Source organism: Delphinapterus leucas, chromosome 5 (assembly GCF_059928025.1).
Source record: "Delphinapterus leucas isolate spDelLeu-1000000601 "Yukka" chromosome 5, BTC_Dleu_Yukka2, whole genome shotgun sequence".
In the NCBI taxonomy this organism is placed as follows: domain Eukaryota; kingdom Metazoa; phylum Chordata; class Mammalia; order Artiodactyla; family Monodontidae; genus Delphinapterus; species Delphinapterus leucas.
Genome location: NC_143133.1, coordinates 85,687,933 through 85,705,281, shown reverse-complemented (window position 1 = coordinate 85,705,281; position 17,349 = coordinate 85,687,933). Strand labels below are relative to the sequence as shown.

At 34.4% G+C, this 17,349-nt stretch overlaps 1 protein-coding gene across 2 annotated transcripts in view; it reads left to right on the top strand.

Annotated features, from left to right (window-relative positions):
* The window catches only part of UBA6 (ubiquitin like modifier activating enzyme 6), an 82,946-nt gene extending 65,958 nt beyond the window's left edge, over nucleotides 1–16,988 (top strand). For both annotated transcript variants that reach the window (XM_022561690.3, XM_089911999.1), the window contains 8 exons: nucleotides 3,666–3,735; nucleotides 5,179–5,250; nucleotides 7,780–7,897; nucleotides 9,076–9,269; nucleotides 10,019–10,146; nucleotides 12,495–12,582; nucleotides 12,764–12,858; nucleotides 14,645–16,988. In XM_022561690.3, coding sequence (XP_022417398.2) covers nucleotides 3,666–3,735; nucleotides 5,179–5,250; nucleotides 7,780–7,897; nucleotides 9,076–9,269; nucleotides 10,019–10,146; nucleotides 12,495–12,582; nucleotides 12,764–12,858; nucleotides 14,645–14,780 — 901 coding nt within the window. In that variant the 3' untranslated portion in view covers nucleotides 14,781–16,988. The remainder of the gene's footprint in view (nucleotides 1–3,665; nucleotides 3,736–5,178; nucleotides 5,251–7,779; nucleotides 7,898–9,075; nucleotides 9,270–10,018; nucleotides 10,147–12,494; nucleotides 12,583–12,763; nucleotides 12,859–14,644) is intronic.
* The last annotated feature ends 361 nt before the right edge of the window (nucleotides 16,989–17,349 follow it).

Sequence of the window (17,349 nt, the reverse complement as noted above, 5' to 3'; positions counted from 1 at the left end):
TTTTAAGGAACCTCCATACTGTTCTCCATAGTGGCTGAACCAATTCACATTCCCACCAGCAGTGCAAGAGTGTTCCCTTTTCTCCACACCCTCTCCAGCATTTATTGTTTCTAGATTTTTTGATGATGGCCATTCTGACTGGTGTGAGATGATATCTCATTGTAGTTTTGATTTGCATTTCTCTAATGATTAATGATGTTGAGCATTCTTTCATGTGTTTGTTGGCATTCTGTATATCTTCTTTGGAGAAATGTCTATTTAGGTCTTCTGCCCATTTTTGCATTGGGTTGTTTGTTTTTTTGTTATTGAGCTGCATGAGCTGCTTGTAAATTTTGGAGATTAATCCTTTGTCAGTTGCTTCATTTGCAAATATTTTCTCCCATTCTGAGGGTTGTCTTTTGGTCTTGATTATGGTTTCCTTTGCTGTGCAAAAGCTTTGAAGTTTCATTAGGTCCCATTTGTTTATTTTTGTTTTTATTTCCATTACTCTAGGAGGTGGGTCAGAAAGGATCTTGCTGTGATTTATGTCATAGAGTGTTCTGCCTATGTTTTCCTCTAAGAGTTTGATAGTTTCTGGCCTTACATTTAGCTCTTTAATCCATTTTGAGCTTATTTTTGTGTATGGTGTTAGGGAGTGATCTAATCTCATACTTTTACATGTACCTGTCCAGTTTTCCCAGCACCATTTATTGAAGAGGCTGTCCTTTCTCCACTGTACATTCCTGCCACCTTTATCAAAGATAAGGTGTCCATATGTGCGTGGGTTTATCGCTGGGCTTTCTATCCTGTTCCATTGATCTATATTTCTGTTTTTGTGCCAGTACCATACTGTCTTGATTACTGTAGCTTTGTAGTATAGTCTGAAGTCAGGGAGCCTGATTCCTCCAGCTCCTTTTTTCGTTCTCAAGATTGCTTTGGCTATTCGGGGTCTTTTGTGTTTCCATACAAATTGTGAAAGTTTTTGTTCTAGTTCTGTGAAAAATGCCAGTGGTAGTTTGATAGGGATTGCATTGAATCTGTAGATTGCTTTGGGTAGTAGAGTCATTTTCACAATGTTGATTCTTCCAATCCAAGAACATGGTATATCTCTCCATCTATTTGTATCATCTTTAATTTCTTTCATCAGTGTCTTATAATTTTCTGCATACAGGTCTTTCGTCTCCTTAGGTAGGTTTATTCCTAGATATTTTATTCTTTTTGTTGCAATGGTAAATGGGAGTGTTTTCTTGATTTCACTTTCAGATTTTTCATCATTAGTATATAGGAATGCCAGAGATTTCTGTGCATTAACTTTGTGTCCTGCTACTTTACCAAATTCATTGATTAGCTCTAGTAGTTTTCTGGTAGCATCTTTAGGATTCTCTATGTATAGTATCATGTCATCTGCAAACAGTGACAGCTTTACTTCTTCTTTTCCGATTTGGATTCCTTTTATTTCCTTTTCTTCTCTGATTGCTGTGGCTAAAACTTCCAAAACTATGTTGAATAAGAGTGGTGAGAGTGGGCAACCTTGTCTTTTTCCTGATCTTATTGGAAATGGTTTCAGTTTTTCACCATTGAGGATGATGTTTGCTGTGGGCTTGTCATATATGGCCTTTATTATGTTGAGGAAAGTTCCCTCTAGGCCTATTTTCTGCAGGGTTTTTAGCATAAATGGGTGTTGAATTTTGTCGAAAGCTTTCTCTGCATCTATTGAGATGATCATATGGTTTTTCTCCTTCAATTTGTTAATATGGTTTATCACATTGATAGATTTGCGTATATTGAAGAATCCTTGCATTCCTGGAATAAACCCCACTTGATCATGGTGTATGATCCTTTTAATGTGCTGTTGGATTCTGTTTGCTAGTATTTTGTTGAGGATTTTTGCATCTATGTTCATCAGTGATATTGGCCTGTAGTTTTCTTTCTTTGTGACATCCTTGTCTGGTTTTGGTATCAAGGTGATGGTGGCCTCGTAGAAGGAATTTGGGAGTGTTCCTCCCTCTGCTATAGTTTGGAAGAGTTTGAGAAGGATAGGTGTTAGCTCTTCTCTAAACGTTTGATAGAATTCACCTGTGAAGCCATCTGGTCCTGGGCTTTTGTTTGTTGGAAGATTTTTAATCACAGTTTCAATTTCAGTGCTTGTGATTGGTCTGTTCATATTTTCTATTTCTTCCTGATTCAGTCTTGGCAGGTTGTGCATTTCTAAGAATTTGTCCATTTCTTCCAGATTGTCCATTTTATTGGCATAGAGTTGCTTGTAGTAATCTCTTATGATTTTTTTTATTTCTGCAGTGTCAGTTGTTACTTCTCCTTTTTCATTTCTAATTCTATTGATTTGAGTCTTCTCCCTTTTTTTCTTGATGAGTCTGGCTAGTGGTTTATCTATTTTGTTTATCTTCTCAAAGAACCAGCTTTTAGTTTTATTGATCTTTGCTATCATTGCAGGCTCTTTAATGTTAAATTATTGCATCCCTGTTAATCTAAGAGTTAGCATAGCATTTTGGCCAACAAAGCCAGCCACAATACTTCTCCCCACACATAGGTGAATCTACTTATTTACATGGTAAATAATCTTATTATTTTTGTCTTCTCTAAAGTACAACCAAAGTGTCATCTCTTTGACATTATTCATTAAAAAAGTAAAATGAAGACAGATGTTTTCCTATTTAATGAAGTCAGTATATAAGAAACTTTAGTTACATGGGGGAAAATGATCACTACTAAATAACTCCCTAAATAATCTCAGGTTAATTTTCAAAGGAGTTCATCTTTGAGTAAATGCCTGTATATCCTATCTATCTTAGATATGCATTTTATACACAAACACACTTATATGTATATATTTTAATTAAACACTTAGCTTGTTAACCTTCCTTTCAACAAATAATTCTGTGCTTAGTTTTTTCCTCTGGTGCTTATTCTAGTCACCTTATCCTGATTGCTGCTTTTTTTTTTTTTTAATAAATTTATTTATTTATTTATCTTCGGCTGCATTGGGGCTTCGTTGCTGCGCTTGGGCTTTCTCTAGTTGTGGCGAGTGGGGGGCTACTCTTCGTTGCGGTGTGCGGGCTTCTCATTGCAGGGGCTTTTCTTGTTGCAGAACATGGGCTCTAGGCGCACGGGCTTCAGTAGTTGTGGCTCTAGAGCGCAGGCTCAGTAGTTGTGGCACCCGGGCTTAGTTTCTTCGCGGCATGTGGTATCTTCCCGAACCAGGGCTTGAACCCATGTCCCCTGCACTGGCAGGTGGATTCTTAACCACTGCGCCACCAGGGAAGCCCTGATTGCTTCTTCTATAAAACTTACCTTTTTTGGTTTTAAACAAACTCATTTGCTTAGTTTGAACTCATTGTACACTCTTTAAAACCAAGTTTGTAATATTTTCTTATGAATTAAAATGAATTTTCTTCCAATAATTTTTCTACTTCTGGCCACTTCTCTCCCCAAAGTAGTCTTGATCACTACCTGAATATTAGTGCTTATGAGGATAAACATGTGATGTTTTCTCTTTTATAACTTCTACAATGCCTTGGTCTAGACCAGAATTTCATTGCCTAACTTTAAAAAAAATAATCCTGTAACAAAAATTCTGTAATTACTTATCTTCAACATTTTAAAGGCTATAGTTTCTGGTAAACATCTTTGAAACTGTGCATTCACACTTTATTTTTTAATTTCAAAAGGCACTTCAGTTTCCTTCTGAATGCTGCAAAATTATATGCTACAGTCTATTGCATTCCATTTACAGAAGAGGTAAGATATTCTTCAAGCCCTAACAAGTGATAGAAAAGGTTAGAATTAGATGACTTAGCTAATTGCATCATCAAAATGTGTTTTATGTTATAAGAATCATTCTTCGATATAAACTTCATTTTGTTCTAGTGTTGCCCATTCTAATAAAGCAGAAGGTAAAATCTCATTGCAGCATCACTAAGTGGAAGAAAGTCACTTTTTTTTCTGAACTTAAGTAGCGAAACAAATATTTGTAAAAGCAGTCTTACTTTATTTTTAAAACATTTATAACCTACTAACTTTAATTATTGTAATTACTCTGAAAACCCAAAGTGACCTATTTCATAACAATTTTTAAATATTTCTTAGTGACTCTGTTATCATTTGTTTGGCTTATTTTTGTGAAATTAACATATGCTTTTCAGGAGATTTGAAAATGCTAAGCCTACATTGACATTTCTTTACTTTTATCATTTATACCTTTTCTCTTAGCCATCGTCTTCATTGACTCATATGTAAAGGGATCTAATACAGTTTTATTTGAAAGGCAGGTCTGCATTAGTGAATTTTCCTTCTCAAATGCATAATAGAGCTAAATAAATTAATATACTTTTAGGTACTAGGCTAAATGGGAAATATGAGCCAGATCCATAACTAGAATTGGCTATTTTGGATCTAGATAAAAATGCCTGTTGTACATTAATCCCTTTTGGAATTAACACGCAGTAAAATATACCATAAATTTCTGGTAAAAATAGTGGCATTCAGTTGGGTATTCTTTTTGTGAAAAGAGTGATAATTTTGTGATGAGTTGTAGGTGACCTCAAAAGCACTGTGTCTCAGTTTTTCCTAAGTAGATTCTTAATAATAAACATGTATATAGCCTTAAATTCATCTAAGTTTATCCTGAACCATTTAAATATTTTCCTGCTTCCAAAGGTATGAATTCCATTTACTGTGAGTCAATGTATATTGAGTATAACTTTCTGCAGGGAACTTTGTAAAACAATGAAGAGATAGTTCCTGATCTCAAGGCACTCTGTCTGATAAAACCAGTCCTAAAACTACCTTTTTAAAAATTTGTGGATGGACTTCCCTGGCAGTCCAGTGGTTAAGACTCCATGCTCTCAGTGCAGGGGGCACGGGTTTGATCCCTGGTCGGGGAAGATCCCACCTGCTGCATGGCATGGCCAAAAAAAAAAAAAAATTTGTGGAAAGAACTAAGATTTAAGGTTTGTTGAGTAACAAGTACTTTTTTACACACACCACCCCCACTTCCCAGCCTTTGTGGATGGTATTTCTATAGAAATAAAAGTAAATGTCACAAACAGATGTGGTCTAAACAGTTATATCATAAATTATTCAAATATTTAGTATGATAAAGGACCTTTTTTAGGTTGTTTTTTAGGTTTAGAATTCAGAATTTTAAGAATATGTTGATAAAATTACTGTTTTAAAAACCAGGACTTATCAGCAGATACCCTGTTGAATATTCTTTCCGAAGTAAAGATTCAGGAATTCAGACCTTCCAACAAGGTATGTGTACAAGTTCATTAATTTAGCAAATAGTTATTGAACTTCTACTTGTGTCAAGTCTCTTTCTAAACCTGGAGAAGCCCATAGGAACAAAACAAAATTCTTGTTCTTGTGTGAGTTGGGCCAGAGGCAGACTATTAAAAAAAGTGCCAATAATTATGTAATATTGCATTATGGGCATAAGTGCTAATAAGAAAAAATAAAACAGGGAAAACAAAGGGTAGTGGAGCTGGTGTCATCTTATACAAGATAAAAGGGGAAAGCTTCTCTGATATGGTAACATTTGAGCAGAAGCCTGAAGGAAGTGAGGGAGTGAGCCATACTGTTATCTGGTGAAAGAGCAGTACAGACGGCAGGAACAAGTTCAGAGAAAGGCCTTGAAAGACTTTGAAGGCTAGAGTTTTTCTGGAGGAGAATATGCAAGAGAAGAGTGGTAGATAGCGAGATTGGAGAGGTAGTGAGGGTTATAAGTACTTCATGTTTTATTATGGGATAAGAAGCCAGTGGAGGATTTTAAGCAGAGGACACAGCCTGACATATTTAAAAGGATGACCCTGGCGATTGTGTTAAGAATGATTAGGACATGAGAGGGGAAGCAGAAATAGCTATTAGGAGATTATAGTCAAGATGTGATGGTGGTTTGAATGAACCATCAAACAGGGGTAGTGGGTAACAGGGAAGATGTGGTAAGAGGTTGGATTCTGTGCACATTTTGCAGTAGCCCTGACAGGATTTGTAAGGAATTGGTTTGAGTGTGCAAGAAAAAAAGATTATTTTCTTAGTTGAAAAAAAGAAGCAAGCTTAATCGCTCCGAGTGACAGAGAGAAGATAGAGGAAGTTTGAGCAGAGAAAAAAAAGATGTGAAATAATTGCCTAGGGGAGTGGGAAAAGTGGGGAATTAGAAGATGTTGTAGAATTTTGAGATAATATTTAAGATCCACTTAATGTTAATTCCACTTAATGTATTCCACTACATGTGGCTGGAGAAAAGGCATTTAGCAGCTTGGGTGCTACTGTAGAATAGCTGGTAAATTGGATTGTAACAAGGGTTGGGATTTTGTCGGCAAATATGTTGGAAGGAGAAAGACAGGGAGTATTAATAAAGATGGAACATGAAATTTAGGCAGGGTAAATAAAAAAGTTTGAAAATACTACATATTTTTCTTTTTCACATGTTCATTATGTGCCTTTTCATATGCACTCTAAAAAGAAATAAACCACAGAACAACCTTCTGTTCCGTTTACCTTTAGCTATACTGGAAAATGTGGAGTAATGAGTGCCTCTCTGCAGAATTCAAGTAGGAAGTGGTGTGTGCAGTCTTCCACTCTGTGTTTTTATTTTAGGGACAAGGAAAACTTGTAGGCAGTTCATTTTGTGCAAGTAAATAGGTTTTCTGATTGAAATGTTCATGACTTGTAGTTTATCAAGAACAAAAGTACAGAAAGGAAAAACAAAATTCCTATATAAAGAAGATTCCTAGCCCATGTTTCTAATGGGCAAAGCTGCTAGACAGAAGCCAAGGAAATATGCATCAATAACTTTACAGGTCTCTACTGCTCTTCAATATGTTTTCTAGCTTGAATTGCTTCTTTCTGTGTCGAAGTTTTGGCGGCATAAATTACCCTGAGCAACTTTAACATGACTTATGAGCTTTTTCACCACTCCTTGAAGCAGCTCCCACTGAAGCTTCAGCATCTGGCACTCCTAGTTAAAAGATGCCATAGCCAAAAAATATCAACTACACATTCTGGCAAATAAAAATTACTGCTTCTCTGACTCCTTAATATTTCTCAAATATTTATAATCATATTTAATATGTAAAAATGTGAATTGGATTTTTTTAATAAGAAATAGTATTTTAATGATGATGTGTAGCTAGTTTCTTGGTTTGAGAATATTAACTTCACTGCCCTTGTTAAAGATAAATCACTTATATGTGCTGCCCTAAGCATGCAGCTATATGAAGGAAGACATATTCTTTGGGATAGAACTTCTTTTCAGTAGTCAATAAATATTTAAAAGATGCCCATATTATATATTTTGTGGATTTCGTCAGTTTCTTTGGAGACAGAAAACAGCTCTGCACTAGTTAGAGGTATGTAATTTGGTTTGAAGTTGATTTGTCAGAATCACAAACTGTTGATTAACATTAACTTTATTTTAGTGTGGAATTTTAAGAGAGAGTTGTATGAACTTAGATCTTATAAACTATTCCGTAAGTATTTTTAGCACCCACTATGAGCAAGTTTATTTTAGATATATTGAGGTTATCTCAGTGAACAAGATAAAGATCCCTGTTCTCATAGAGTTTACATGTCAGTGTGAGGCAGTAGATAATAAATATGTAAATAACATAATATTACTTAACAATAGAAGGTGTAAAATACATTGGACCATAACGATTAATAATCTAATTAAACCAATAGAATGTTTTCTTTTTGTGACTTATTAGATAAAAACAGATTTGTTAGTCAAACTTAGGTGTAGGATGTGATATCATTAATGAATATACATACATATATTTAAAGGTTGTTCAAACAGATGAAACTGCAAGGAAACCAGACCATGTTCCTGTTAGCAGTGAAGATGAGAGGAATGCTGTTTTCCAACTGGAAAAGGCTATTTCATCTAGTGAAGCTACCACAAGTAAGGGGAAATCTTTATAAAAATGTTTTGAACTAAAGGGATTTTTATTTTCACTTAACTGTACACTCAGAAGGTTGTGGGATTAAATCATAACAACAATAATGATATTACTTGATTCCATGATCATATGAAAGTCACTGTTCATTTTTAACTGTGACTAAATTCATAACTTTCTCCACCATTTCCCTACCGTAGAAGGCTGAAATGTAAGTCTGCTTTGTTTTTGCTGTTCTGATTGTTTTAGTTCTTGAGATTCTATTGTGTGATTCCTTTTTAACTTATGGCTAGCATAATGAAGAAAACATGGAGTCCTTTGGAGACTAACCCTGAGATCCAGTGAAATCACTTTAGGAAAAAAAATCATAGACAGATTTCTTCTTGGCTTGTTAGTCTCCATAATTACACACAGGGAATACAAACCTGACTTATGTACACCTTTGCTAAATGGTCTTAAATATAGAGAAACTGAACTTTTAATTCCTTAAAAACAGATCTGTATTAGCTCATGTTTTTAGACCTGCTCAGCACCTTTCTACTACATAAATTAGCAGTTTCCAAACTTTGGGGATTTTACACAAAGACCAGTAAAATTCAGGAGATTAGCCAGCTATTTATTTTGCAAGTAAAAGGTTTATATCCTAAGTTAATAATTATAATTCTAGAAAAAACATATTACCATTTCTTACTTTCTTGTTTCATCACAGATTAAACTACACCTGTCTACAGAATGATCTGAGGAACCACTAATCTAGAAATCTTTCATAAAGACACTTATTTTTATTTGACCAATATATACCCTATTCTTAGTTATCAGAGGTAAAATGTTTCAGAGTAGTATTTATGAAATCAATTTTTGAACAGTACCCAGTGTTGACTTTTTTATTGTAAGCCACTTAATAGCAGATGTACATGGCTTTCTTATTTTTATGTTTTTTTAGAAAGGTTTTTTTTTTTAAATATTAAAACTTCTAATTTAGTGGTTTTAAAGCCATCATTTTCATATCCTTCAGTAACTTCAGTTCCCTGGATGTTGTTGTTGTCGTTGTATTTTTCAGTCATTTGCAAACGTAAACAAAAAGGAATCTTTAACAGTAGTGAACCCACACTACCTTGCTTTTTACCTAGTAAAGCCTTTATCACTTACTAGGAAACTTTGTTTTTCTGGTTGTTGTCATCAGGTGACCTTCAGATGGCAGTGCTTTCATTTGAAAAAGATGATGATCGTAATGGACACATAGATTTCATCACAGCTGCATCAAATCTTCGTGCCAAAATGTATAGCATTGAACCAGCTGACCGTTTGAAAACAAAACGCATAGCAGGTAGAATTATACCTGCTATAGCAACATCCACTGCTGCAGTTACTGGCTTGGTGAGATTATGATTCTTTGAAAATGCTTGTTATTCATTGCTTCTTTTCTGTCTTCCCTATTACACCACCCCAAACCATTCACTCAGAGATCTTAGAGAAGGAGGGATACATATTGATCTTATAATTTAAAATTGTAAGATATTTCTGAAAATACAGTAATCTGTATTTTGAACTTTTACAGATAATACAGACATTTTAATGTAAAAAAATAAGCTCTGTCAAGATAGAGTATAACTTTTCTTACAGGCAATAATCCTCTTCATCATCTTTGTATCCTCTATACAATCCAAATGCTCTATTTTTCTTGAATAAAATGAACTACCCTAATCTTTGCTCTTTGATTATATTGGATTTTAGTTCTTTGTCTTAAAATAAATGTAATTTCTGTTAGTGATTTGGATTTCTTTAAATTTAGTCTTTCCTTAATGATTTAAAATCTTTAGGATGGCCCTAGTTATTATACCTTACTGTAGTGTTATTCTTAGAAGCTATGTAATTATTGTTCCTATTATTAAATGATTTTAGACTGCTGTATTGCTTGACTTCTGATATCTGCTTTCAAAGTAGGAAGATTACATGGTCAAATTAGTTAGAGGCTTATAAGAAATTTATATTACTCCAGTCCAATAGCTGCTTTTATTCTCTACACAGAAATGCTTGAGAAGAATTCAGGAAAATTATATACATGCAATTAAAGTCATGAATAGTTTTAGGCTATTTATATAATCAGATCACCTTCTTTTATCTAGGTTGCACTGGAGATGATCAAAGTAGCTGGTGACTATCCATTTGAAGCTTACAAAAATTGTTTCTTTAACTTAGCCATTCCAATTATAGTGTTTACAGAGGCATCTGAAGTAAGAAAAACTGAAATCAGGTATGCATGAAGGTGTGTTTCTCTTGCATAATGAGAATGAAATAATTTTTTTACCTTTTAAAAGGGATAAATAATAGCTTTATCTCTCCTTTTCTCCTATATATATAAACTCTTACATCACTTCATGATGAGGTCAAAACTCCATCTTCATGTAGCATTTCTTTTTTTTTCTTTTTTTATTGTATAATTGACATACAGCATTAAATTAGTTTCAAGTGTACAACACAATGATTCAACACTGGTATATGCTGTGAAATGATTACAATAAGCCCAGTCACCATCCATTATCATACATAGTTATAGAATTTTTTTTTCTGATGACAAGAACATTTAAGATTTACTCACTCAGCAACTTTCAAATATGCAGTAGAGTATTATTAACTATAGTCACCATGCTTCACATTATATATCCATGATTTACTCATCTTACAACCAGAAGTTTGTACCTTTTGACTCCCTTTATCCATTTGCCCACCCTCACCACCTGTTTCTGGCACTATCAGTGTTCTCTATATCTATGAGCTTGGGATTTTTTTGGGTTTTGTCTGGTTGGTTGGTTGAGTTTTTTGTGGGATTTGTTTGTTTTAGATTCCACATATACATGAGATGATAAGATATCTGTCTTTCTCTGTCTGACTTATTTCACTTAGCGTAACGTCTTCAGGGTCTATCCATGTTGTCACAAATGGCAGGATTTCGTTCCTTTTATGGCTGAATAATACTTCATTATATATAGTACCACACTTTCTTTATCCATTCATCAATGGACACTTAGATTGATTCCATGTCTTAGGTATTACAGGTAATGCTGCAGTGAACATGGGAGTACAGATATCTTTTCAAGTTAGTGTTTGCATTTTCTTTAGATAAATACCCAGGAGTGGAATTGCTAGATCATATGGTAGTTCTGTTTTTAATTTTTTAAAGAACCTACATACTGCTTTCCATAGTGACTGTATCATTTTTACGTTCCCACCAAGAATGTACAAGAGTTCCAATTCCTTCGCATCCTTGCCAACACTTGTTATCTTCTGTTTTTTGATGATAGCCATCCTAATAAGTGTACAGTGATATCTCATTGTGGTTTCGATTTGTATTTCCCTAATAATTAGTGATAATTAAGCATCTTTTCATGTACCTGTTGGCCATCTGTATGTCTGCTTTGGAAAAATGTCTTTTCAGGTCCTCTGCCTATTTTATTATTGGATTGTTTGGGTTTTTTGCTGTAGAGTTGTATGTGTTCGTTATATATTTTGGATATTAACCCCTTACCAGATATATGATTTGCAAATATTTTCTCCCAGTCGGTAGGTTGCGTTTTCAGTTTGTTAGTGGTTTTCTTTGCTGTGTAGAAGATTTTTAGTTTGATGTAGTTCCACTTGTTTATTTTTGCTTTTGTTGCCTTTGCTTTTGGTGTCAAATCTAAAAACTTATCACCAAAACCAGTGTCAAGGAGCTTACCACCTAAGTTTTCTTCTAGGAGTTTTAGGTTTCAGGTCTTACATTCAAGTCTTCAATCTATTCTGAGGTAATTTTTGTGTGTGGTGTAAGATAGGAGTCCAATTTTATTCTTTTGCATGTAGCATGAAGCATTGCTGACTAAACTAGCCATAGAACTCTCACAATACATAATCGTCCACACTGTTTAGCATTGTACTTTCTATGGTTTCATCTGTCTGCCTGATTCAGATGAATTAGAAGCCATTCTAGTGTCTGACTAATGGATAATGAGATTAAGAATCTAGTTCCAAAAGTTGTATGACAAAGCAAATCAATTCCCCTGGACTTCCATTTTTCAATTTTTAAATTGGTAACAACCAAAAATTTGAAAACTATTATCTTGGCAAGAGTATGAGAAAGCACTGTTATACATTACTGATGAGAGTATAAAATAATATAACCCATATTAAGGCAAATATAGCACTATATTTCAAACTTGCAGATACATTTGCACTCATCTCAAATGATATATGAACAGGATATTCATTTTGGCATTGTTTATCATAGCCAAAGATTGGAACAACCTAAGTGTCTAGTAATAGGAGACTGGAACATCCACACAGTGAAACTCATGCAACTGTTTAAAGAGAGAAATGGAACTCTCTTGCTAAGACATACTGATTTATAATAAGACACTGGAAAGATAAACAAGGTACTGATAAAAGTGGTTACCTGTGTGGTGTGATGGGGAAGTAAGATGGAATTATGGAATATTTTGTTATATTTTCCTTTTTTATTCCCACATTAATATCTAGCTAAATCACAAATAGTGGACTTCTGGGATTTTTTATTATTACTAAAGGGAAGAAAATTTAAATTTTTTTGTTCTGAATATTTTTCTACAACAGAAATGGAATATCATTTACAATTTGGGACAGATGGATTATACATGGAAAAGAAGAGTTCACCCTCTTGGATTTCATAAATGCAGTCAAAGTGAGACAATTATTCATTAGTTGCTTTGAGTCTGTTAGTTTTATACATAATTTCGTTAGAGGTTTTTATAAATATTATTTAGCAGGAGTTTTCTCTCTTTTTACTGGTTGTAAAACATTGTCATCCAGCGTTTTATATTTGGGTGGAGCTTTGATTGTTTCTTTTGGGTATTCACTTTCAGGAGAAGTATGGAATTGAGCCAACAATGGTGGTACAGGGAGTCAAAATGCTTTATGTCCCTGTAATGCCTGGTCATGCAAAAAGATTGAAGTTAACGTAAGTATTGAACATTATATGCAAGATATTCTCAAAAGTTGAAATATAAGTTGGATGCACACTAGAAAATTAAATATAGAGGTTATTGAAGTTCAGACAAAAATATGTGATTTACTCCTATCTAATGGCAGTAATAAAGACAGTGACTCTGCCAAGCTCCACAGGCTACCTATCAAGTGAGGTTTATAGGATCATAATACCCTTGTGAGTTTATTATCATTCAGGGTCATCTTATAAGCTAATAGGCTTAGAAACCTGATTTGGTCAATATACCAAGTAAAAGTAGATTCACCTCTTATATGCAAACACATAAGGACTAGGCTTGTGAGACTGAAGTATTTTTTTTTAAATGCCGAATTGTTATTTTCATTTATTCAACAGATTTTTTTAAAGAATGCCTGCTATGTACCAGGTACTTTTGTAAACATTAGGGATACAGCAGTGAGCAAAGCAGAGTCCCTGCCCTGCTTGAGGAGTTTACATAACAATTAAATATGTATGTAAGATGGTGATAAGTGCTGTTGAAAAATAAAGCAGAATAAGGGGGTATTAAGTTGCTACAGTATATTGGGCAATCTAGGTATTCCCTCTGCCTGTCATATTCTTGTTGTTGTTGTTGTTAAAGATTTATTTATTTATTTTATACTTATTTTTGGCTGCATTGGGTCTTTGTTGCTGCATGCAGGCTTTCTCTAGTTGTGGCAAGAAGAGGCTACTATTCATTGCGCTGCGCGTGCTTCTCATTACAATGGCTTCTCTTGTGGAGCACGGGCTCTAGGCATGCGGGCTTCAGTAGTTATGGCTCATGGGCTCAGTAGTTGTGGCTCGCGGGCTCTAGAGCTCAGGCTCAATAGTTGTGGCGCACGGGCTTAGTTGCTCCGAGGCATGTGGGATCTTCCCGGACCAGGGCTCGAACCCATGTCCCCTGCATTGGCAGTCAGATTCTTAACCACTGCACCACTATGGAAGTCCCTGCCTGTCATATTCTGATGTGAAAGGCTGACATTTGAGCAGAGACCTAAAGGAAGAGAGGGAGGAAAACAGCCAGTCTTTACAGTGGTCTGCAAGGCCCTAAATTATCTAGTTCCCACTTACCCTTCCAAGTTCCTTACTTCTCTCTCCTTGCTCACAATATTCCAGTTATACTGGCCTCCTTACTTTTCCTTGAACATTCCAGTCTCCAACATGCGACCTTTGCTCTAGTTTTTCCCTCTGCTTGCAACTCTTTCTGAGATGGCCATCTGACTAACTCTCACCTGTGGTCTTTGCACTTCCTGAAGAGGCCTCTCTGAACTCTATTTAATACTGCATCCTGTCTGGTACCCCAGCCTAGCATGCCTAATCTCTTTTACGCTGCTCTACTTTTCCTCTTTCTCATAGCATTTATCACTGTCTAACAGTTACTGTATTATTTATTGTCTCTCCCCTCCCACCAATATAAGCTTCATTCACAAGGGCAGGGATCTATATTTGATATATTCATTTTTTAAAATCATATCTCACATTTTAGGTTTTTTTCTGTGGAGTTTTTTGTTTTTGTTTTTAAATAAGTGGTCTGTATTCCTTATCATTACCAGCAAAGGTAAAAATTGATTAACTGTTAGGTAAAAGAATGTCTTGATTTTAGAGCTTTTAGTATAGAAAATAATTATATGAAAGCAGGTGAATTATTAGATTTAAAAATAAATTTAAACAAGCCCAGATTCTTTGGACAACATTATCACCAAATTACTCTTTCATTTTACAGAATTTACCAAATTATTTTTCCTTGCTTATTTTTCCTTAGAATGCATAAACTTGTGAAACCTTCTACTGAAAAGAAATATGTGGATCTTACTGTGTCATTTGCTCCAGATACTGATGGAGATGAAGATTTACCTGGACCTCCAGTAAGATACTACTTTAGTCATGACACTGATTAACAGAAGTTGTCTTAAATTTAGGACTACTTGATTTTGGAAAGAATGCACTTATTCAGGAGCTTAAAGAGTCAGCTCATAATGCTATGGATTTCTCTTTGATGAAGCCTTGATTTAAGGGAAACATCAGTAAAAAACTACAGTGAAGAATTGTAAAGCATTTTGAAGCATAGTATACACATGTGTAGTGCTTCATATGTGGATGTGCTCACAAGCAACTTCGAACTGGAATGCTGTTTTATAATGCTTACCAAAAAATTGTGTATTAACCTCTTTGGATGAAAAGAAGGAAAAAAGAATGTATCTAAGACCAGAAGAAATAAAAGATCAAGAAATTGAAAATAACAAATGCAACTATCCAAAAAGTTTAATCCCATTTTATCAATTTCTTTTTGTTTAGTATTTGAGGCCCATTTTTCTATACAAACAGTGTTTGGCTCCCTGCACCTCTCATGATGAGGCTTTGAATTTAACACCAATGGAGCAGGGATGGTAGCAGTGGATGAAGAGTAGTTACTCTTAAAACTTTGAAAGTTACAGTTTACTGACATGTTACCTCTGCTGATTTAACCAGAGTTTGTTATATCACTGTCTCCCTAAAATCAGGATCTTTTGCTGATAGCATCAGTGTTGTAAGTCATGAGCAAGCACATCAGATGACAGGTGTTAACTGCGACTAAATGTTAACAATAGCATATGGACTCTGACAACCCGCTTAGAGAATCCATGAATGTGAACAGATAAATATGGCTAGTCATTTGATTCTTTAGTATGCCTTCTAGTGTGGCTATTTTATTTATTTGGAACTCTAAACCTGATTGTCATAGTATATAAGACTAAAAGGTTTTGTAAAGGGAGTGTCCTTAGAAGTAGATGAAAAGTAGAAATTAAAAAATTATCACTAGTTTAGTCTTGATTTTTTTTCTTCCAGCAGCCTAATGGACAGAAAAAATAATCATAAATTAATATTTTATTTTAAAGGGAAATGTATTATTTAATTCTACATTCCCAGAAAGGGAGTTGACAAAGATAAAAATTTATTTTTTTAGGTCTTTATTGATAGAAACTTTCTGTTTTCTGATATGAGCTATTGCATATGTTCATAGAAATGCTTTCATTAAAATAACATAAAGTGTACTCAACACTGTAAACTCAGTGAAAACAGCAAGTGTTTCTTTTATTTCTAGGGCTGTCATGCATTCTAAAGCAATTGGCATTTTGTAACCACAGAAAGTCATTTCCCTCTAGCTGCTTTTCTTCTGCTCTTCTGTTCAAACCATTAATAGGTACTTTGATAAATTAAAAACTAGATTCACATCAGTATTACTCCAATTTGGTATATTTTTATATTCTCTACTTAACTTTCCTTTTATTCCACTTACAAATAGTTTAAGTTACTTGGTCAACCAGCTGTATTGTTTCATTCTTTTGTAAAAGTATCATCCAATTGGGAAAATATATTTAGGAGTGGAGGGTGAATTTGTATGAATAAAGGGTAGTCTGTGTTGGAGGTGAGGATAAGTGGACAGGATGAGTTTAAAGGAAATGGCTACCTTTGAAATAAGCAGTTAATTTTGGTTCATCGTATCCTACCCTCTCCCATCATGTATATTGCAAATATAATGCTTAAAATTAATATTACTTAAAATTGAATCCAGGAATATCAAAGCTCTATGGCTTGGAACTTTAGAGGCTAGCAGCAGTAAAAGCACTTTCCTATAAGAAGTCTGTTCCCACTTTTTTGTTTTGTGCTCTATGACAATAACTGATATTTTCCAGGTAGCCATTCAATAATTCTCAACTATGATCTAGTAGCTTGCTTATATTTGATCTAAATCTCCACATCTCTTCAACAGTAAATTTAGAACAGAACCGTGCTATCAATTCTTATTTATAGAGATCAGTGCTTTAGCAGATATAAATAAAATCAGTAAGGATTAAGTTCATTTTGTGATTAAATCTGAAACCATATTGTCATTGCTTTTTTTTCTGTAATGGTTATTGCCATTAGTTTCTTCTGTATAGTTCTACTAGGCTGGAAAACCAGCGTGAATTTAATGACGGTTTTTTTTCATTATCTGTTTTATTTCTGTACCATGAGATCAGTGCTGGTGATTAAAATACCAGGTGCAAAAATTAATGATTTGATTTTGTATGGTACCACTGAGTGATTTTTTACTTATTAAAAATAAATTAAGAAATTTGACAATATCTTTGTAAATCCTGTTCCATAGCTGACTCCAGAGATTCCAATTTTATTATTCATTTTGTGAGTAGTGTTGCTTTGGTGTTTCCTAGTTTTCAAGTTTTGCAATCATGGGGATAGAACACTCACTGGATGTGGAGAGACATTACTTCAAAGTGCTTTCAGCTCCTGGAAATTCTTTTAAAACAATTGAGAAATTGTAAAACCTAGAAGATCTGGTAAATCCCAGACTGTTGGTTGGGGATTTCCAAAGTCCATTCCTTTTTAGAGTTCAGAGCAGTATGTTACACATCTATAAGTTCCTCTAAATTGTCCCAAAGAACTTGGATGTAGATGTGTATCTTTATTTTTATTTTTTATGTGTCA